This window comes from Euprymna scolopes, chromosome 44, assembly GCF_053919585.1.
Source record: "Euprymna scolopes isolate OS-2025 chromosome 44, ASM5391958v1, whole genome shotgun sequence".
NCBI lineage: Eukaryota > Metazoa > Mollusca > Cephalopoda > Sepiida > Sepiolidae > Euprymna > Euprymna scolopes.
Window position 1 is genome coordinate 42,550,235 of NC_136525.1, and position 25,120 is coordinate 42,575,354.

Consider the following 25,120-nt stretch of genomic DNA (forward strand, 5'->3'; position numbering starts at 1 on the left):
CACCATCGGATATAGTTTAAGGTCATATTTAGGACCGTAGTCAGGTGGGAAACACGCAAACGGAAGAGAGTTCCACAGGTGTGTACTTCTAAGAAAGAAACTTTGTTCATGGAATCTACGTTTTGATTTAGGCACAGATAAAGAGTGGGGAAAATTACTGACAATGGTTTCAGCTAGACGGGTGTTTTTTGTGAAAGATTGGCGAGGGGGGACCAGAGATTGGAGCTCGGACAGGCACTTGCCAAAGAAATAACAATAAAACAAAGACAGGCTTGTAACGTCTCTTCTGTGGGAGAGAGGTTGCAGCAGTGTGGGTTGATGAGCAAGATAATGAGCTAGATTGACATCACTTATAACCACAGGAAGAACAAAGACGGTACCTCATGGACTTTTCTGGCTGACCAGATCATATAGTGACATATCACTGTTGTCTGATGTTCGATTGATTAAGATGTTTCAAAAGATATCACCAGCACATTTGTACAGTGCATTAATGGACTTTAAAAAGGTCAATTTTGACTAATCAAACTTACTTTCTTATGTTCTTATGCCTTGTGTTTCAAGGTCACTGCTTTAGGGTATTTTGTCCAATTCAGAGTTTCTGCACATTTTAGTGGGGTTGAAAATTTCTTAGATCGGCGTAGCTTTTCAGCTGCTAATTAATTGTGACTACTCACTCAGAGGGATAAATACACATGATTTAACAAGGAATAATTAGCTGTAACATAGTAGCCTATTTACAGAAAGATAAATGTTCTACGGCCGTTTCCTGCCTAATTTGAAGAAAAATAATGAAAATGGAAATCAGTTTATCCCTCATAATTTGACTTACATGCTGTTTGAGGCCCTTTTTAAGAATGTGCATTAAAAATGCTTTAAAACAAGGGGTCATATGCCTAAGTTCTGAAAACTTTAAAAATCCTTGAAATTTGGGGTGAGAAGTCTGTTAGGTGCTACCTAAATTGGAGGGTAGGGACCCTAGAAACTATTTTCTACCCTCCAAAATAATTTTTTTTCCCTTATTTTCAGTTGTTTGGCACACTTTAAAAAATGTGGTGGATTAAAGTAGATCAAAGATCTCTCCCTATTTAAAATTTTGACCGAGTAGATTGCCTCATATTCAAAATTTGGACCAGGCAGATTACTTCATATTTAAAATTTGGACTAGGCAGATTATTCCATGTTTAAAATTTTGACCACGTAGATTGGTTCATGTCCAAAATTTTGACCGGGTAGATTGCTTTATGTTCAAAATTTTGACAGGGTAGACTGACTATTTAGTTGAAAGAGTTTTCTGCTTTTCGTGCTTGAATGTATTTACAAATTTTGTAACTCAAAACATTTAGTATATATATATATATATATATATATATATATATATATATATATAGGAAATTTATTACTGTGAGTCCAGAATGAGTTTACATATTGTTTCAGATAGAGGAAGATCCTCAAAGAGAGGAAATATCCAACTGGCATCATCAGAATTCATAGATGTCTAGAGTCCATCTATGAATTCTGACGATGCTAGTTGGATATTTCCTCTCTTTGAGGATCTTCCTCAAGCTGAAACAATATGTAAACTCATTCTGGACTCACAGTAATAAATTTCCTATATACTGCTCTGGCAACACATTGAGCACTCTAGTCCGGTTTTTCACCACTGGTAAATATATATATATATATATATATATATATATATATATATATATATATATATATATATACTATATTCACTTACCTTTCAATATTTTTTCAATTTTGACTTTATTTTCTGCATAAAGTCGATCAAAACTTCTTAAACAGCCTCGATAATGTGTGTTGCCCCAAACACTGGCCCATCGAAGTTCCTGTAGGTTAAGCTTGTTTTTCAAAGCAGAACTGAGTCGATCGATGTCATCCTGTATGGCCCGTGTCATCACGGACAGTCGTTGCGCTTCCGCTACATTCTTTTCCAACCATTTTCTGAAGAAGTCATCGCAAAGAATCGAAACATGAGATATTTTTTGGATATTGTCTAAAAAAAAGAAACATAAATTATGTTTATCGGATATTTTTAATTCAGTCATCGGCACAAACGCGGGGAAAGATTGATGTGTGTCTCGGTTTATAAGCTGATTCTAGAACAAAAACCTTGATCAAACCATGCTTACTTGACAATATCGCTGTCGACCCCAATGATGTCTCTCACCTGCATATATGTATCACTTGGATGCTCGATTCTCCTGATGACATAAGATGAGGAAAGGTGAGAATTTCAAAATACACTTGAGAATATTCATGTGAAGTTAAACATTAAAAGAACAAACCAGTGCAGTTCCAGGTGAAACATGAGACATTTTTGGGGATGCCGTCTAAAAAAACTATATGTTAAAACATTTTTAATTTTAATGAGGGTATGACTCCCATGATTTTGACAATCGTTTTTATAACTACAGTTATAATAATCAACCTATCAAAAGCTTCAAAAGTTATTATAAAAAATGTCAAATTTTGGATTCAATCAGTTCACCGTCAGCCTCTTTCTGAAAACGATTCAAGATCGGGACTGCGTTGATTCTTCGCTGCCATCTTTGTTACTAGGAATTACTTAACACTCGAAATCGTGGCTGCATTGATTCTTCACTAATTTGATTTACTGCCGCCATCTTTGTTCAACATAATGTCTCAACACTTAACAACATAAATCAGGTTTATCGGATATTTCTGGTTCCCCATTGCCACAAACACGGGAAAAAAGATTGTCATGGGTGTCTCAGTTGATAAGCTAATTCCTTGGAACAAAAAAATTTTATTGTCATTCTTTTAATTCTCGATCAAACCACAATGCTGTTTCAATGATTTTCTTCCCTCACGTCTTCGTCTTCTTTGGCCATATGTGTATAAAAAAAAAACAAGAATTTCAAAAAGCAGTCAAGGACACTCACGCAAAATCAGTTAAACATTAAAAGAACAAACCAACGCAGTTCCAGGAGATACGTTAACAAATTAAATTCCAAAATTAGTGACAGGAGATAAAGCTGGATTACATTACATTAAGCATTCTAAAATATTGTTACTGGTTTCATATGTGATGTTATTAATTATAGGTTGCCCATGCGAGGACAATATAAGGCAAAAATGTACATGATTCTGAGTGCAATGTGTAAGAATAAGATGGAGTATTGCGGCCAAAACTGGTAAGGTGCCCTTAGATGTACTCTTTCTTGCATGGACAATGTAAAACAGGACTTTGCAATCAACTGGTGCCAAAAAAAAACTTCTACTTTACTAGGTTCTTTCTCTCGACCTTTGCAAATTTCTTTCATTTACGGCCTTTGCAAATCTCCCTCATTTCTCCAATTGTGCTAACATGCAGAAATTTAAATGTAATGTGAACAAACATGCTGCACAACTCCCACTTCTGATTTCCCCTATAAATATAGTCACTAATCAAAGAAGCTCTCACAAGCAGACACCCACATGTGTGACAACTGCAGCCAGAATCTACCGATACAGGATAGGTTTGCACAGTCAGAGCAGATATTACAAGTCTGCAACAGACTAATCTGAGAGCAGAACTCCATTGATCCTGAGACAGCCGGATGTCAACGGACTTTAATAAAGATAAATTTGAGTTGTGTAACATCGCAGGAACAAACATAACATAAATAAATCCAGGATAGGTTTGCACAGTCAGAGCAGATGCTGCAAGTCGGCAACAGACTAATCTGAGATGCTTTGTTTTAATGTTATTTCCATGGCAGGTGCTCGTCTGAGCTCCAATCTCTGGTCCCCCCTTGCCAATCTTTCACGAAAAACACTCGTCTAGCTCGAACCACTGTCAGTAATTTTCCTCACTCTTTATCTGTGCCTAAATCAAAACCAGGATAGGTTTGCACAGTCAGAGCAGATACTACAAGTCTGCAACAGGCTAATCTGAAATGCAGAACTCCATTGATCCTGAGACAGACGGATGTCAACGGGTTTTAATAAAGATAACTTTGAGTTACATTTCTGAATTTTTGAGATGAGGATTGGTCATTCGTTTCATTTGGTATCTTTGGATTTGTAATGTTATCATTTTTGAGTAGTTGTGTAACGTCGCAGGAACAAACAAAGATAAATAAATCTGACTGTTTTTTTTTTTTTGTTTTTGCAAAAAAGGCTTTTATTACCATTACTTTCCAAACAATGCTTCTTTTTTTTTTTTTTTTTTTTTTCTAACTATTCATTTCATCTAGCTTTGAATTATATTTCTGAATTTTTGAGATGAGGATTGAGTTTTTTTGTATCATTTGGATTCATCAGACTACTGTTCTCATCTTGAATGTCATTTTCACAACGTTTTGTTTAATGTAACCTCTGACCTCTTTCAGGTGTATTTTGCTAAACTCAGGAATGTTTCTATCAAACTCAGGAATCTGGACAGAATTTCAAACGGAACCCTTAATTTGCATCACAGGGGTAGCATGCCCTTGTTCCATCAGCCATGACTTAATAGAGGTCCTAAGTAATTCGCAATTGCATTTTTAAGTTGCCCACACTGAGAATTGAACCTTTAACCTTCAGGAGAATATCACTTTTACAATTGATTTTTTCCAAGCACTCTAACCACTGCGCCACAGGTCCTTGTGAACAATTTCAACAAAAACATTCCCGAGTTTGACAAGAGATACACCCGAAGAAGGTCAGAGGTTACATTGACCGAAATGTGAAAATGACACTCAAGATGAGAACAGTAGTCCTAAGACTTTAAATAATATGAATAGCTTTGAGGATTTTTTTTTTTAAATTAGTTTCATGTGAACTCACTCGGAACCATCTCAACCCTTGGTAGTGAATGTCTGAACATTATAGTTATCACACTAGCCTCTGTTTTACCCTGTACTCAAATGGTGTCACCGAGGTAATAAAATTTACGCATATGGTTGTATAGATTGGTTTCCCAGATGTAAATCCAATGAAATACATGTTATTATTGAAGAGTCCTCAATAGAGGACAGAGCTGGTATATAGTCTGTTTATTATACAAACATTATTGGTTACATATGTGCATACATGTTTCAGTGGAATCCTGATTCAAAGAGACCACTTCATCATACCAAGATTTCATTAACAACCCCTTTATGGTCTGATGAGATGGTCTCTTTCAATTGAGATTCCACTGAAAGATTTATGTACATATGTAGACAATACTCTTTGCATAATAAAAATCTCAATATCCCTTATGTCAAATCTTAAGTCTGTAGACTGAAAATTGACAGAGTAGTTTGGTAGGGAAATGCACACACACACACACACACACACACAATTTCACTTTCATAGATATATAGATAAATCAACTTACTGTAAAGTAATTTGTGGTTTGACCTTCATAGCACCGGTGGAATAGACTGCTTTGTAAAACGTATGGTCCCAGCTGACGAGGCCCTGTGCCGGTCGTGGTCGAGACAACTTACTGCTTTCAATGGTATTAACATAATCAACAGGCAAATTGCAAGCCTTCAGGATGGTTTTGATGGTTGTCCGCAGGTCACGAGAAAACAGCGAGATTTCGATACGCTTAAAAACTGCAAGAAAAAAAAAAAAAAAAAAAGAGAGAGATAGTATGAATGCTGGACTGTCAAGTAGGGTGCTATATAATGACTTCGCAGAACATGATTGAGCTTTGCGAAATATAAACGAAATTTAATTAGTGGCTGAAAGATTTTCTTATAATTGTTAAAAGAAAGGCACTCTCTGTTAGTAGCATTAAATCCATTTTGGTGATTTATATATATTGGTTGTTTTGTCATTTTATTTTACAACATATCAGCCCTTATATATTTATTCATGGTGTTTGGTTTATATGTTTTGTAAAGAAAAATTGTTTTTTTTTCTTTGCAGAACATGATTGAGTTTTGCAAAAGGATAGCAAACTCAATCGACCCCCCCCCATGTATCAATTTTTCAATTTTGACCCCTTAACAGCTCTTTTTCCAGATGAAACCTGATTAAAAAGTTTTCCACATGTCTGAATACCATATATACCAAATTTCAAGTCTATAGATCAAACATTTGTTCAGTATATAGGTTGAGAATGTTCTCACACACACACACAATGACATACACACACATTCTCATTTTTATAGACATACTAGCATTTCAGCCCGGTGTATGTTAAGCAAAAAAAAAAGAAAATAAAGCGGTCACTTTTTTTTAACTTTGACCCCTATTATGACCTCTTAACATTTATTGTTTTGGGCTCAAATCAAGTTATTAAGTTAAATCCATGTCCAAGGAACCTATATCTAAAATTTCAAGTGTTTAGACCCAAAATTGTCGGAGGAGTTTGACAGAGTTCGTAAAGGTCAAATCGTTGAACTTTGACCCCTTAACAGCCAAATTTCTGGCCGAAAATGGATTACAAAGATTTTCCCAAATCTCAGTATCCTGCATATCAAATTTCGAGTCTGTAGACTGAAAATTGACAGAGTTATTGCATAGGAAAATGTACACAGACAGACAGACAGACACACACACACACAGATACGTTCACTTTTATAGATATATAGATAGATAAACTTTAAATAAACAGACAAAATATTTTGGAAAACATTTTAAAATGCAAACATTTTCTTTTCTTTTTTGTTTTTTAGTCAAGTACGTCCAAGGATGGAGTACTGCTGCTAAAAACAGCCTATCCTGTCTTGACAGAGTACAAAATAGATTTTGTGGTTTAGTGGGGGATGCCCTTTTCTCTTCACTGCAGCCTCTCTCCCACAGAAGAGACGTTGCGAGCCTGTCTTTGCTTTATCGTTATTTCCATGCAAGTGCTCATCTGAGCTCCAATCTCTCGTCCCCCCTCGCCAATCTTTCACGAGAAACACCCGTCTGGCTGAAACTACTGTCAATAACTTTCTCCAGTCTTTATCTGTGCCTAAATCCAAACGTAGATTCCATGAGCAGAGCTTCTTTCTCAGAAGTGCACAACTGTGAACTCTCTTCCGTTTGTCTGTTTCCCACCTGACTACAACTTGGACGTCTCCAAGTCCAACATAAACAAATTCCTGACAAACCGCCCCCTTAAGTAAGACACTCTATCAAATCTCCAATACTAATGATTACTACAATACTATCTCATTGATTACTGTACACGCAGTAACCCTTATTCCTGAGTGGCCTCCAGGCCTTGATAAGTGGTGACCCCCATGTAAAAAAAAAAAAAAAAAAAATTAAGATATTTCTTATTGATTTCAGAGAATGAAAGAGTTCTTTAGTTTCTTTCTTTTTATCTCTCAAGTAAAAAATGTGTCTGTCCTTCATGTTTTTCAGTCTTTAGTAAGCTTAAATGCGTGTGTTCACCGCATTGTTAAAAATTGAAATTTGTAAACTCTTTTATGCATCTTTCAAATTAAAATTAGGTTTGTTTTACTATACACATAGATTCGAGAAAGTTGTCAAAAAACAAATATATAACAAATAAATTTTACCAAAGGAAAGAGAAGTTACTTTTCTACCTAAGTGAATAATTTTTTAGTGTTTTTATTTAATGTAAAATGTTTATTCGGCTCGAAAAACATTCAGTGTTTATTGATGTATTTGAAAAATACAAATGGCGGCGGACTCTACGTTGAACACGTTAAGTTTGGGAAAATGAGTTAAAACTAAAAGATTATAGAAAATATTGTTAGAAACCCACCCAATATATTTCAGCCTATGTCACGGTAACATATATTGAGTTTGTTTCTAACAGTATTTTGTATAGTTTTTGTATTGCAAGAGATCTGAGTGTCTCCAAAACCACATTTTAAAGTAAATCTTTGATACAAGTCCTATGTGATGAAGAGAGGCCAGTTTATGTCCGAGATGACCAGACGACTTAAGAAAATCATTTAGTGAAATCTAAGAGACTTTTAAACAAACTGAAATATCCTGCTGAACAAGACAAAAAGAACTTTGACCAACTTGTAGCCTTCAAGCTCTCCAGACTTTAATCCATTGGATTATTACGCATGGGGCGTTGTTGAAAGAGGTGTTAATAGACATCCTCACAACACCAAAGATTCTCTGAAAGCATCCATAGTCAGAGTAATGAACAGCATCAATGAGAACCATCTTATACACGCCTGCCATAGGTTTAGGTCTCAAATAGAAGATGTCATTAAAGCGTCAGGAAATTACATTGAATGAAATTATTAAATCAGATTTCATTTAATGAAATTATTAAATAAGATTTGATTAAATGAAATTATTACATAAGATTTCATTGAATGAAATTATTACATAAGTTTTCATTGAATGAAATTATTAAATAAGATTTAATTAAAGGAAATTATTACATAAGATTTCATTGAATGAAATTATTAAATAAAATTTCACTGAATGAAATTATTACATAAGTTTTCATTGAATGAAATTATTAAATAAGATTTAATTAAAGGAAATTATTACATAAGATTTCATTGAATGAAATTATTACATAAGTTTTCATTGAATGAAATTATTAAATAAGATTTAATTAAAGGAAATTATTACATAAGATTTCATTGAATGAAATTATTACATAAGTTTTCATTGAATGAAATTATTAAATAAAATTTCACTGAATGAAATTATTACATAAGTTTTCATTGAATGAAATTATTAAATAAGATTTAATTAAAGGAAATTATTACATAAGATTTCATTGAATGAAATTATTACATAAGTTTTCATTGAATGAAATTATTAAATAAGATTTAATTAAAGAAATTATTACATAAGATTTCATTAACTGAAATTATTAAATCAGATTTCATTAAATGATATTATTACATAAGATTTCACTGGATGAAATTATTAAATCAGATTTCATTGGATGAAATTATTACATAAGATTTCACTGAATGAAATTATTAAATAAGATTTCATTGAATGAAATTATTAAATAAGATTTCATTGAATCAAATTATTAAATAAGATTTCACTTAATGAAATTATTAAATAAGATTTCATTAAATGAAATTATTAAATAAGATTTCATTGAATGAAATTTTTAATCAGATTTCATTGAATAAAATTATTAAATAAGATTTAATTGAATGAAATTATTACATAATATTTCATTGAATTAAATTATTAAATAAGATTTTATTGAATGAAATTATTACATAAGATTTCATTGAACGAAATTATTAATAAGATTTCATTATATGAAAATATTAAATAAGATTTCATTAAATGATATTATTAAATAAGATTTCACTGAATAAAATTATTAAATCAGATTTCACTGAATGAAATTATTAATTAAGATTTCACTGAATGAAATTATTAAATAAGATTTCATTGAATGAAATTATTACATAAGATTTCACTGAATGAAATTATTAAATCAGATTTCATTGAATGAAATTATTAAATAAGATTTCATAGAATGAAATTATTAAATAAGATTTCATTGAATGAAATTATTACATAAGATTTCATTGAATGAAATTATTAAATAAGATTTCATTGAATTAAATTATTAATTAAAATTTCACTAAATGAAATTATTAAATAAGATTTCACTGAATGAAATTATTAATAAGATTTCATTAAATGAAATTATTAAATAAGAAAATTATTACAGAAGATTTCACTGAATGAAATTATTAAATCAGATTTCATTTAATGAAATAATTAATTAAGATTTCACTGAATGAAATTATTAAATAAGTTTTCATTGAATGAAATTATTACATAAGATTTCATTGAATGAAATTATTACATAAGATTTCATTGAATGAAATTATTAAATAAGATTTCATTGAATGAAATTATTACATAAGATTTCATTGAATGAAATTATTAAATAAGATTTCATTGAATGAAATTATTACATAAGATTTCATTGAATGAAATTATTACATAAGATTTCATTGAATGAAATTATTAAATAAGATTTCATTGAATGAAATTATTACATAAGATTTCATTGAATGAAATTATTACATAAGATTTCATTGAATGAAATTATTAAATAAGATTTCATTGAATCTAATTATTACATAAGATTTCATTAAATGAAATTATTAAATAAGAGTGTTGCTTATGTACCAACATCGTTTTATTTGATTACAGATGTGTTGTTGTTTGTATTTTTATTATCCTTAAAAACAAGCCAATTATTAATAAATAATAACCCTACATCCGACGACAGTATGCTCAAAACTAGAAATGCTGTGTATATCTTTAAATGCCTCATAGGAGAATGCGTCTTCAAAAATAGCACATACATCGGCATGACTTGAACCAGCATCTCTTGTTGACTAATACGTCACCTATCTTCCCCGAATAGCTCCATTTATCATTACCTCGAAGCACACTACACCCACAAAACCAAATTTAGAGACATACTAATAAAAAACAATGCCATTTTAGCTGTCTCACACTGTAATGTACGCCTCCCAATTATTGAAGCCTTGTTAATCCATATTAAAAAAACAACCATTAATCAAGCCCAATACGAAGTGGATGGCATGCTTAAATGCTTTTAAATAATTTTAATGATTTTAATCATCTTTCCATTCAATTCATTACCTTATTTTTCATTATTTTTCATCACTCGCTTGAGGACGACTTATGGAGGCCGAAAACGTTCGCGAATATGGCAGATTTCATTTTACACTCAAATAAAATGTTCGGAAACTAGCCCGTCAAAAAAAAAAAAAAATGGATTGTAAGAGAAACAAACAAGAGTTGTCTGCTCTTCAATAAAACATGCATAAAGGAGAAAATGCTGCCCAAATATACTGACGCATAGTATATGTCAGGGATATAAAAACAAAAAATCTCAAATTGTGAACTTTGAATTGTCAATGCTAAAGGACTGTGCTGCATAAGCTGGTAAAATAATAATCACAAACATATATTAATACTTAAATGTCAGCAATGGATGAAAAAATTGTATGCAAATATCGGTAATAAAACTATTTTTTTTAAAAATGAGCAATAAAATTTCTATTTCTGGTAAAGTGGTACATTATAAAATGTATATATATATACATATATATATATATATATATATATATATATATATATATATATATATATATATATACATACAGGGTGTCCACAAAGTCTGGCTGCATAATCTATACAGTGCCCACAAAGTCTGGCTGCATAATCTACACAGTGCCCACAAAGTCTGGCTGCATAATCTACACAGTGCCCACAAAGTCTGGCTGCATAATCTACACGGTGCCCACAAAGTCTGGCTGCATAATGTAGCCAGACTTTGTGGACACCCTCTCTCTCTATATATATATATATATAAAATAAAATAAGAATTACAGTTAAGTTTGCCAAAATGATCCAAGATGGCAAAACTAAAGTAAATTATAAATATTAAAGAATTAATATTTATAAAGTAATCTCAACCAGATGTAAAAGCTTGATAAAACCAAATAGGAAATAGAGCTTATAATAAGAACAAGTAGTTAATAAAATATGTTAAAAAACACTTTGAAAAAGAGTTAAAAACATATTTAATTTTAAAAAGGAAACACTCTTCCTGAATTCAATCTTGTCTCGACAGCCGAGCTGTATATTTGATCCATTTCTTTTTTTACGCACATTTTATCTTTCTTTTAATAATATATTGGAATTTTTTCCCTTTTCCTTGGACCTATTTGTGAATTATTCCACAGATTTCTGCCTTTTGGATTACTTTGGACCATCTTCCTATTACACGGTTCCCTTGGATTTTACTTGTGCGAATGGAAATTTAACTAACTTTCTTGGATTCTGCATCTTTTGATTTTATTGTCATTGAAAATTTTACCCTTCACCAGACTATCCATTATCGTGAAATCAATTTTTTATTCACCCTATTCCCTCTGCTTCACTTTTTGTTATCAAGTAAGATCTATTACTTACTTGTAGTTTCATTTAATACTTTTGCAAGCAAAATCCGATCCCACATTTTGCTAAATCCTAACCTCTGATGAGAAGGAAAATATTTCTTTAAAACTCTGCGGGTTAAGGACTATCCATTTATTTAGTGTTTCGTTTTTAAAATTAAATATGTTTTTAACTCTTTGTCAAAGTGTTTTTTAACATGTTTTATTAACTACTTGTTCTTATATATATATATATATATATATATATATATATATATATATATATATATATATATATATATATGTATATAAAATTTTACATTCAATGAATTTAAAAATTTATGACGATAAATGTTTAAATTTCAAATCAAAAGATTTTTATTATTCTATGTAAGACAAAGAATACATATGAAATATTCTAACTCCTTATCCTATAGGATTTCGATGTCTACCATCTCTTCAGAGGAGAAAATATTAGCAAATCGTTATAATGGTTTACACCTTAAGACTTATAATCACAGGTTTCCATACCAGTTAATTGTTAGATAATTTTATTCTGAAGTGTGTGTGTGTATATATATATATATATATATATATATATATATATATATATATATATATATATATATATAAATCAAAGGAGATACAGTGTTTACCTGATATAAGCAATGGTAAACTTCAATCTAATATAAATACCAGTATTTATATATAGATAATTTAATCCCAACCACTCCATGGAATAAGGAATTTGTAAATTGTTTTTTTGGAGTATTCAGTCAAACAATAAATTTTGATTGTAAATTTCAACTTACAGTTTTAATTTTCTTTATCTTATATATATATATATATATATATATATATATATATATATATATATATATATATATCCCTCATTCTTACTCTCTCTCTCTCTCTCTTTCTCTCTCTCTCTCTTTATATCTCTCTCTATCATAAATACCATTTTACACAAAAGGTTGATGAAAAATAATAGTTTCGAATATTAACAAACTCCCCTCCTCTCCATAAACTCATTTTCATCCTTTTGACTCCTAAAAGAATCAATATTCAAAAAAATAAAAAAGTGTCCATATTCTGTCAGAGGCAATACCGAAAAAAGGATATGTCATATTTGTAGGTGTATTTTATGTAGTTTCTGACTTTCAGTGGAACACACACCCACAGACAACTTGGTTTTAACAGTGCTCTGAAACACTCCTCAATTTTATAAGTGCTCAATATCCTAGATAAAGCACGTAGTAACCCAATAGTTAATTAACTTGGTTTTGGTGCTGCTCTGGATTCTAGATCGAGCAGGTATGTTTAAACAGTGTTGTCCGGGATGAAGAACTTCATTGTCCTTTTGTTGCTGTTGCCCAGAAGCCATAATCCATTGTACTCAATATCCTCATAGAGTAGTTAGTAACCCAAAAGCGAGATTATATTTGGTTTTAGTTTTGTTTTGGAGGCTCCATCACCACACATTTTTTTTTTACTCTTTATCCACCCCAAACAAGGCACGCTGCCACTTGGACATAAGGGGCTACTATTTGGAACTATGTCTACAGGAAGACTACGTAGGGAGTTAAGCAGCATAATGCCTAGTCACATTACATTTAAATTTCATATCCCATAATACTTCATCTGGTACATCTTATGAAAAAGGTTCATACAAAATTTAAGCCAGATCGGACCAGTAGTTTCAGTGAAAATTGAAAACTTCCTGCTGACTAATCCTTATTAATCCCTATTAATTTCTAACTGTCCATCGAACGGATACAATAATACTTAGATTGCTGCACCTTAATATAACAAAGGTCCATACAAAATTTCAGATAGATCGGACCAGTAGTTTCTAAGAAAACTTCTAGAGTAAATGTAGTATTATGGTGACTAATCCTTATTAATCCCTAACAGTGCATCGAACGGATACCATACAAAATTTTAGCTAGATCGACCTAGTAGTTTTGAGTAAAAGTTGAAAAGTGGAACAGATAGACAGACTAAAAGAAATATTGGTGCTAGTGCACTTACTGATCCGCTCTTATTTCCAAGTTTAATTAAAGTTTTGTGATATGTTTTTTATTCAATTGTAAAGTTGAAGTATAGAATAGTTACAAAACACCCTTCCCATGTTAAGAACGGCTTTTTAACGTTATTATTTCAGCACTCAATAAGTGCACTAGTACCGAACTATTATATAGATATTGTTTTCTTCAATAATTACTATCCAATAAAGATTTATATAAGATAAATAGAAAAAAGATTCAAAATTTAAGCTAAATATCAAAGAAAAGACAAGTACAATGTTTGAAGGCGAAGTTACTTTAAAAAAAAGACCAAAATTTGGCCTTAATCTGGCAACGCTGTCGACTGAATTACCCCCCTTTGAGATGCACTCTTCAAAACCTATTCTTCCTTACTTCCTCCTTTTTAGAGGAGAATACTATTCTGGGTTACCCAATATGGCGCCAATTAATATATATTCTATATAGTAATTATTAATTATTTAATACTTTAATTTATCTGTTGTTTTTATTTTTAGGAGTTGAATAATTTTGATTTACGAACTGTTCGATTAGCTTCGTCTTTATTTTCTCCCCTTCCGCCTTATATAGCAACAATTGTGGTAGGAGTTAGTCACTTCTATAGAGAGAGGGGGATTTTTTTTTTTTTTTGTTTGCTGTTTTATATACCAGACCTAAAAATGAGTTTCGACATGCGTCGACGACAAGAGAGTACCCGCAAACGTGGTTATCTCGACTCCAGCCCGGTCAATAATAGTAGTTTTGCTACCGACAATGATACAATTGTTACTGATGAGGACACCAACAGCCAGGATGCCGACAATCATGTCTCGTCGAAGGCCTACGCCGTCCACGATTCAAGCCTCGAGGATTTGGACCGTCTCATCATGTTCATTACGGAGTCGAAACAGATCCAGGGCAGGTATTATGTGAGATATCTCCCCGGAATGATGAACCCTTCTGGGGAGCTGACCCCTTGTAACTACAGGCCCAGGTTCAGTTTTTCCCCGCCCAGGTCACCGGCTTCTACGACTCCTGTTTCCACAACCCCAACAATTACGACCTCTTCGTTTCGTAACACTCGCCATAATAATACCAATGTCACTAACAACATCCGAGCCAGGACTAACACTCTTTTTACGGGCAGCAGTACCCGTCGGAGCGGTGGGAATCGTTTTCCAGACGTTGTGGATCTTACCAATGAGGAAGAGGTCGCTCCCCGTTCGGTTACGACCTCCAGGAGTGGGCGCCCTAGTCGTTATACCGCAAAGAAACTATTGGACGAACTCCCTCTTACTGATGACGACGATGATGACTACTACGGCAATAATGATGACGATAAGGATTACACCTATCCGAGGAAACGCGCCCCACCCTCGAGATCGACCAATACGAACAAAAGGTTCAAACAGACGGCCAGGAAAAGCATGCGGGATCCCGCGGAAACGGCGCGTGAGAAATCCCCGGAACCATGGAGTTTTTACGGGAAAAAAGAAGACCCCATTATTTATGACGACGATGATGATGATGACCCCAAAACAAGCAATTCAAATACAACGAAAGAAACCGGCATGTCCTCTGACGACGGTTCCGCAGGGTCCGAAAAGCAGAAAAAATCCAATAACTCTAGTAACGCTAACAATACTACTAGTAGTAGTGGTAGTAGTAATAATGCCTCATCATCATCATCGTCTAAACCAAATAGCTCTAATCCGAAGTGGAGTCTTTTAGATGGAATAACGGTGACCGTAAATCCGGATTTTGGCTAACATCTTTAAATTGGTTCCCAACTTTTGTCATTTTTTTTTTCTAAAATCATTTATCTCTTTTCTATTTTATTTTATTAAATTGCCTAAAATTGCAAGTATAAACTTTACTATATCAACAATGTAAAAAAAAATAAATTATATTTGATTTTTCTACAAGTCCCAACTTGCATTCTATTAGACAGTTTAAAGGCTTCTAAATTGCTTTAAAATGGTGAAGAGTCACGAAGTGAACATGTTTCGGTCATTTATATATACCTTCATTATTAATATAAGCTACTTGTGCAGTTTACAGACCCTCTTGAAGTAATGTAATTTAGAAAGTCTATTTCGTGCTTTCACCTAACAATTTAGTGAATATATATATATATATATATATATATATATATATAATTTTTTTTTTTTTTTTTACTACAGTACCCAACGTAGTATAACCCCCCCCCCATCTCTCCATGTTAAAAATGGCTTTCGATGGGAGGTTCGGGGTGTTTATACTACGCTGGGTGGGTACTGTCGTAAAAAATACCAAATTAGATTTAACTTGAAAATCTCATCTTAAAAAAAAAAAAAAAACGGTTTGGTAACCTGCACAAGTACCGAGTTTAATGTATTAAAATTGCTTGTGTACACTTGTATCGTGAAACTACGATGTGGAAGCCTTTAAACTGGCGAATAAAATTTATGGTTTAGATAAATTTAAAAGACTTCTTGAGGAGAAAGGATCGCGATGTAATTACCAAGTTACTAAGTCAGCCATTTGGATCTAATATTGATAAAAGAAAAACAACTGCTCATGTTTACAATTTCGTGATTTTTAAACTGGCAAATAGAAAGTAATTTCTAGTTTGATTAAGGTTTAAATTTAATGGTTCAGCTGTGTTTTTCCCAGACAAAGAAAAGAGTATAATAGAATTAAATAATCCGGTTTCCAGTTTAAATCTTAGTTTATAAATGTCCTAATAGTCGAATTGTATGCTAAATATTCTATATATTATATAATTTACTCCAAATCACTATATTAAATAATTTCTAATTATTTAAGAAATTAATAATTTAAGAAAATACGAATATAGTGCTGAAAAATATACAATAGATTTCTTTTAATATTTGATAGAAGACTGATATTAATACAATGTCTTATTTTATTATTTATTTAATGAATAAAAATTAAATAATAGAAAATATTTATTGTATTATTAATACGATACAATTTTTCATTTTTTCTTTTCAATATTCATCTACCAAATATTAAAAATGGAGCTATTGTATATTTTACAGCAATATATTCGTATTTTTTTTTAAATTATTGATTTTATGTTTGTTATCAAAAATTTAACCTAATTAAGAAAAATAAATAAAACTAATCTTTCTGATGTACGTACCCGTCACGAAACGCAAATGTCATATTCGAAAAATCATGTAAATTGATCAACTAGTTTTTTTTTGTATACAAGGAATAGATTTATCTGCCTGTTTTTTTTTTGTTTTTTTTCAAGATGGCGACGTGAGACTGTCTCTTTTTGCTTACTTATAAAATTTGATTTTTTTTTTTTATTAAATAATTACGTGATCAATTTATGTGATTTTTGGAATATAACATTTTCGTTCCGTGACGAGTACATACATAAGGATTTTTTTTTAACTGTGGTCTTGCCTTGCACCAATTTTAATACTTGTTGAATTAATAAAATTAAATTAGATGTAAACTTCATTTTATGTAAAGAAAGTCATATTTGCAATATTAGGCAAGAAAAATTCTTTTGTATTTTTTTAAACATGATTTATAACATTAAAAATATTACATCATGCAAAATAAAAGGACACTTGCCTTTACAACCGCCCTATAATAATACGCATTTGTCATTTAATTCTCATCCATGTTTGTTTCTTTTTTGTCTATGTATATCATTGTTTACTTGATAATACTATGTGTGTAACCAAAATCGGTTCATTTATAAAATAGTGGCCCCTCACCAAAAAATAAAGGGTAAATTTTTACGACGTGCACTTGCACTGCCCCAGTGCCCCACTCCCCAGCGCCCAGGCCCAGCGTATTATAAACATCCTAACGTCCCCATATTAAGAACGGCGTTCGTAATAAACATCCCCCCCAACCTCGAAAGCCGTTCTTAACATGGTGAGGGGGGGGCGCGCTTGTGAAGATAGTCAACAGATCGATTTTTTTTTTTTAAATATGTAGTTTTAAGCCAAAACAACAAACAGTACTTACTTAATTGGCATGTCGAAAATAGTAATATATCCAAAAATTACGGAAAAAAGTCTATCGTTATCGGCTAAAACAAAAACGTCAGCGATTAACGTAGCGAAAAGAGATGAGTATGGCCACTGTATTCGCAATCTTCAAGATGTTCACATGTAAGGGAAATGCCATTTCTCCCAATTTTCCGTAAAAATTAATTTTGGATTTTCTACTACAATTTTCTACTCGGTGAATTTTCGTAATTTTTTAATATATTACTATTTTCGACATGACAATTAAGTACATATTAAAAAAAAATCGGTCGACTCTATCTTAACAAGCACCAAATAAGGTATTTGGCTCAGAAGAATGGATCATTGGGTCATCATAATAGTTTGTTTTTACAAATAACTAATAGGCAGCTTAAAGGCTTTAAAATTACTTTAGAATGTCGAAGAGTCACGTAATAAACAAGTGTCGACCTTTTTTTTATTTATTTATTTATATACAATATCAATCTAAGGTACCTGTGCAGTTTACGGACAGTGGCTGAAATAATGTTATTTAGAAAACCCTTCTTAATATGGGAAAGGAAGCTTTGTTAGCCAGAAAGGAGCACGTATGGAAGTGACTGGTAGTGGTGTACACTGGTACTCCCTCCCTCTGTTTTCTTTTTGTAACGGATTTGTATCGAATGGACACCAGATTATCAAAAAAAAAATTTTTGCGTCAATATTTAAATATTGAGGGGGGGCAGCTTCTAATGTAGCCTTTTAGTAAATCGATCACCCATGTTAGAATCACTTGACGTTTTTAGGTCAAATTTCGCGAGTTTAGTCTTTTTTATTTTTTATTTTTTCGGAGATTATTTTAGAAAGCAAAATTTAAAAAAAAAAAAAAAGCTAAATTCGCGAAAGTTGGTCTAAAAACATCGAGTTGTTCTATAATAGGTGATCGATTTACTAGAATGTTGCATTAGAAACTGAGCCTGTGAGCACTCCTTAAAAATATTTAAATATTTATTTTATTTTTATTTTTTTATAATACGAGGGGGGGGGGTTACCGCTAGAAATTCACCTTGGTATTCACATGTTTAAGGATTAAAAATCAGTGCAAAAAGAAATTTTTTTTTTTTTTTTTTTTTTTTTTTTACAATAAAGTGGGGGGGGGGGCTGAGTACGTCCTAATTTTTGGCAATTAAATGAGATCAGCCCCTAAAGAAACTGTTTTACTACGGCGATCTCATCATCTAGCCGAAATTCTACCTAATTTGAAATAATTATTTTTATAATTGAAATAATCTAGTTAGAATTAAAGATAAGCGTTACTGTTGACAAATTATGATTTTGAAGGCAATATAATTGTGAAATTAGTGAAAAAGCAAAATAAAATAGTGTTTGTGCCTAAAAGAAAAGATTTACTCAAAGAATACGGACCGTACTGAAATAATAACATTTAGAAATTAATATTTAGGAAAGGGAAGGCATTTTGTAATTATTTTGGACTTAACAATTTAATAACAAAAGTTACTGTAAAAATAGGGCGTTTTTAAAGACAAGAAAATAAACGTTACCAAAGGCAATATAAGTGTTTAGTGTTTTACCTTATTTGGAAAATGTTTATTCGGTTCAAAAAACAAGTAGTGTCGAGTTTTACGTGAGAAAAAGAGAAGAAAAAAAAGCAGATACAGCAGTTTCACATGTTCGAAATCTCAATAATCGCTCAAAAATCGAAAATTAAACATAATATCCAACAGTGTCATGACATTGAATCTAACTTAAAAAACTCTTTAAAAAAATAACACTGCGTATTTTACATAAATACCGAAGTTATTGGTTGTGAGTAAAATAATAAGTATGACATCGTGTTAATTAATAGAAAGAAAGGTTAACCTGACCCCTTATTACTTTACTCACAGCCAATATTTACAAAACATAAAATGCTTATAACTTTGATTAAATATTAATTTTAACGCAGGTATGTCATAAATGAGTAGGCAAACCAAAATAAATTGTTTTTAGGGTTTGTATTACTGTACACATAGATTCGAAAAAGTTGTCAAAAAAACAAATATATAACAAATAAATGTTATCAAAGGCAAGATAAGTTACTTTTCTACCTAACTGGATATATTTTTTGTGTTTTTATTCAATGTAACATGTTTATTCAGCACGAAAAACATACAGTGTTTACCGATGTATTGGAAAATTCAAAATGGCGGCCGACACTCTCTTTAACACGGTAAGTTCAGGAAAAGATGTTATAAATAATAAACTAGACAAAATACTGTTAGAAATTCGCTCATTATATGTTACCGTGACATTAGTTGACATATATTCGGTGGTTTTTTAATAGTATTCTCTATAGTTTATTATTTATAACACCTTTTCCCAAACTTACCATGTTAAAGAGAGTGTCGGCTGCCATTTTGAATTTTCCAATACATCGGTAAACACTGTATGCTTTTCGAGCTGAATAAACATGTTACATTGAATAAAAACACGAAAAATATATTCAGTTTGGTAGAAAAGTAATTTATCTTGCCTTTGATAACATTTATTTGTTATATATTTGTTTTTTGACAACTTTTTCGAATCTATGTGTACAGTAATACAAACCCTGTTTTTAATTATCGGCCCACTGGAGCGAACGAGAAAAAGCGAAAGTAGAAACAGGGAGACACAACTACATGAGAACCATAATTTATGTCTGTAATACTAGCGTTTATCATGGCCTGAGTTGGTGTTTTTTGAGGAATTTTTTCAAGTTCAAATGTTTACTTACTACAGTATAGCTGGAAATGTTTTCAATCATTTCTCTCTGATAGGTTCATAAGAGTAGTGATTGATAGGTATCACAGTATTAATGCTGGAATCCCTCAGGGGTCCAACTCTCTTCTTGATCTATATAAATGATCTCCCAAGTCAAACCTTCCATCAGTGAACACCATGTTAGAGCAGTGCGAGGTTCATTGGGCAGGTCATATATGCCGTATGCCTGATTCAAGGCTCCTCCCAAAACGGTCCTTTACGGTAAACTGTCCAAAGAAAAAAGATCCGCAGGAGGACAGTGGAAACGATTCAAGGACAATCTGAAGATCTTCCTTTGACTAACCCAAGACGGATGTTCCCGGTGTGCCGCAACTCACAAAGGGGTGACAATTGCTGAATTCGCACGCAACGAAAAATGTAATAGAAAACATCACGTTAGAAAACACATCAGTCAACATCTCTGATACAGAATTAGCCCACAGATGTCCAACATGCAGAAAATACTTCAGAGCTCAAATCAATTTAACAAAGCATCCTCAAACCCACAGAACAATTGATTGCATGATCATGGTCATCTTCACACGCGATCGACGATCATCGTTTAGATAACTAGCTGGTCAAAATGCCCTAGAATACCTAATTAATTTCCCCCCCACTCTATCTGTGCCTAAACCTAAACGTAGATTCCATGAACAAAGTTTCTTTCTTAGAACTGCATGCCTGTGGAAATTTCTTCCGTTTGCCTGCTTTCCAGCTGACTACAATATGGTTGTCTTCAAGTCCAACGTAAACAAGTTCTTGATGAGCCGTTCCACTTAAGTTAACAAATTTACTGAATTTCCATTACTAACGATTACTATGTTGTTCAATTGACTATTGTACACTCTTTAACCCTTATCCTCGAGTGGCCTCTTGGCCTTGATGGTGATGCCTATACAAAAAACCCAAAAAACTAAAGACTTACCTTTTAAAAAGTTGATTTTTAAGGCTATTCGGGTTTGTCTTGAACGAATATCACATTTAACATTGTCACCGACAAGTATTTTGTATGATATTAAGACCTTTATTATTCGTATTATATTATATACGGCATAATCACGTTTGACACACCGGTTCCCGTCAGATTACTGAAGTTAAGAAACGATGAGCCTGGCCAGTACCAGATGGGTGACCATTTGGAACTTTCAGGTGCTGTATGTGCTCTCCGCTTATCTTGGCATTGTTTCCAGTCATCTTGAACTTCTTGCCACTGGACTCAAGCAGTGCCAATTCAAGAGAGGTGTGGTTGGTGATTGCACGACCCTTGCCGCACAATTACACATGCAGCTGCCCCTACATGGGGTATCCTTTTGTCTTTTGAGATGGAGGCATCATCATCATCATTTCGTATTGTTTTTACTGGTCGCCATCTTTGTTTTTGCGCAACACGTGAAAATAATGCAGAATACTTTGGATAATAAAGCTCTTAGTATTATAACAAATACTTGTCGGTGGCAATTACAAATGTGATATTTGTTTAAAGCAGATCCGAAAACCCCCTTCTTAATCAATCTTTTTAAAGCTAATGTTTACATATTTAAGGCATGTATTTTTCAGTAGATTTTTTATTCCGAAAAAGATTCCTCATATAATATTTAACAAAAACAAACATTTTTCATGCCTACACAAATTTTTTCCCTTGCAGCAAAATTTCAATAAAATCATGGGTACTTGTACAGTGTAATCAAGACATTAAAAAATGAAAATATCGAAAAAAAAAAATAAATAAAAAAGGTTATATTGTATGTATCCGTGTTGGACTGAAGATCTCAAAAAAAAAAAAAAATTTCATTTAATTTTACAGCGAAAAAACATTTTTATGAGAGCGCGTTGAAATCAGCCATTATGGAAATTTTTAACACGCCACGGGGAGATAACTCCATGTAAACCGCCGACACTCTCCCCCGCCCCCATCTTTATTACTAGCTTTTCTTCCTAAAAACCGAACCTTTTGCTCGGTTTTGTAACAAATTGTTTTTTTTTTTTTTAAAAAAAACAAAACAAACTACTTCGTGAAATTTTTTTTTTTTCCGGAGAACTCTGTTCCATAACAGATATGTACAATATAACCTTTTTTTCGATATTTTCATTTTTTAATATCTTGATTAAACTGTACAAGTACGAAATCATGCTGTGATTTAGTGACTTTGCGCATTTACTTAGCAACCCCTAGTTTTTATCCTCAGCTCCCAAAATCAACAGATTAGACCATTTCTGTAATAACTTGATTGCGGTTGCAGTGTAATGCTAGTTCTGTGCAGTTCTAGGAGGTTCACTCTTCTTGGCTTTACTTTCTCTCTTTGAGAAGGGGTTGTTAGTTTATTGCTACTCGCATGAGGCGTCCTTACCGGGAAATGCCCAGACAAGTCAATGCCCCTCCTTAGGGGCGCTGACTTCTCAATCCCAGTCTCCAACTCTGGTGTCACAGTTCTTACAATGGGGGAAAACTAAATATCCCCCCCCCCCCAATGTTTTTCTTTGATTTAGAAGCAGTGAAGCACAAATAAATTATAATACCCGACCTTGGACTTTAAAATTTAATCAACCCAGAAATTTATTTTCACATCTACAGATTAAAAGCTGAAAATTATTAACAAGCCACTTTTTTTAATTTCATAAATGGGGCATATCATTTGGATTTTGGTTTTGAAATCTTTAAATTAAAATCTGTCTGGATAGAATTTTTGGCAAAAATAAAGTCAATTATTATAGTGAATTTATTCCTCCTAAATCAAAGAAAATTACATTTTTGGTACATTTATGCAGTTTACGGAACGTGCTGAAATACTAACGTTTAGAAATGCATTCTTAAACATGGGAGGGTGGTTTTGTTAATTATTCTGTACTTTTATCTAACATTTTAATAAATAAAAGATATCGTAAAAATTTAATTTACTTGAAAATCTTATCTAAAAAAAAAAAATAGCACGGTTCATAAACTGCAGAAGTACCCCCCCCTTTTTTTTTGTAGCGCCACTATTATATTTTACCAAAAGAACCGAAAATCTTTTATATATTGTGTCATGTGAATGTATAAAACAAAAAGGATTATAACAATTTAAATAGAGCAGGGATTTTTTTTATTGGTTTATTGAAATAAATAAGAAACATTACAAATAAACAACTTTTTATCTATTTATTTTTTCATTAAAAAAAAGAAAGAATATGGCTCTCCATGTCACGTGACATTGATATTTTATTTATTTTTTTAATATTAATTCTTTCTCTGTTTTTCAAAATAAATGATAAAAAAGTGCTTTCAAATAAAAATGTTAAATTTTAAAAAGTCCCATCCATTTTATTTGTTTATATTTTTTTTTTTTGCTCAATAACTATGTCACGTGACCATGGCGGCCATGTTAACGTTGTTTTTAGAAATAAGACTAAACTGAAAACAAAAAAAAATAGTTGATTAGTTTAAATTTATAGTTTTTCTTTTTTATATATTTTTTTTTCTAGAGTGATTTATTACGCCTTACGTGAGATACTATTCTAAAGAAAATAAAACTAAACATTTTTATTCTTTTTTTTTTTTTCTTTTTTTTTTTATCTTAGAGCGGGAGTTTTTTATCAATGAGATTAAACCGGAAGTCGTGTAGTAAAAATTAAATATTTGTAATTTTGGAAGAAAAAAAAATCGTGCTACCTTTTTGTTTTCAATTTTTTTTATTCATAATTACTTGGAAAACTCGATATTTTTGTTTTATTTATATATTTATTTCAGAAATTAGATAGGTTATGAATTATTACCGACAAAACCTCTTAAACTTACCTATTCATATTAAATAATGTTTACTACGGCAACGGTATGTAATTTTATAGAAACACTCCCGTTTCCATCTGCTAGTTTTTGAGATTTTATCTACGATAGCATGTGTATTATTTTGTGTCACGTTTACATCTTTTTTTTTCTTCCGAGTGACTGTCGTTTAATTGTTATGACCTTTCTCGTAATAAATAATTTTAACAAGATTTCTTCATAAGTTTTCGTTTCGGTTTCGGTTTCGATTATAACTGCTGACACTCAAGTCATCTTTTTTTTTTTATATATAAATAATTTTACCAAAAATTCTTCATATAAGTACGTGTAAAAAGAATAGCCAATGATCAAAATGTATAAACAACCGCTTTATTTAAAAATTCACTAAAAATCAGGAAATTAACAAATTTTAAGGAAATTTTCAGTATTTATCAAATAATGATCACGGAATATAATGAACTAAATCATTTTTATTTGAATCTTAATGAAAATGTATTATTTTGTCCAAACAAAAGACACCTTTACTAAAGTTATGGTTTTCAGTAGTAAAAAAAAAAAAAAAATTAAATGAATTTATTTTTGTATTTTTTTATGAAAATAAAGCATTGTAAATTGTAACAATAAAAATACATTTAATTTTTTCAGAAACATTACGAAAAAAGTCCGAATTAACGAAATCGATATTTCGAAGAAAAATTAATTTCTCGAACTACTGATATTATCATTGAATTA

At 31.7% G+C, this 25,120-nt stretch overlaps 1 protein-coding gene and 1 pseudogene across 1 annotated transcript in view; one reads left to right on the forward strand and one right to left on the reverse strand.

Annotated features, from left to right (window-relative positions):
• LOC145268813 (T-cell activation inhibitor, mitochondrial-like) overlaps positions 1 to 25,120 on the reverse strand; it is a 153,580-nt gene that overhangs the window by 41,949 nt on the left and 86,511 nt on the right. The window contains exons 4-5 of the mRNA XM_080124439.1: positions 5,330 to 5,552; positions 1,742 to 1,965 (exon numbers count right to left, since the gene is read on the reverse strand). Of these exons, the coding sequence (XP_079980565.1) occupies positions 1,742 to 1,965; positions 5,330 to 5,552 (447 nt within the window). The remainder of the gene's footprint in view (positions 1 to 1,741; positions 1,966 to 5,329; positions 5,553 to 25,120) is intronic.
• On the forward strand, positions 21,672 to 21,789 carry LOC145268980 (5S ribosomal RNA; annotated as a pseudogene).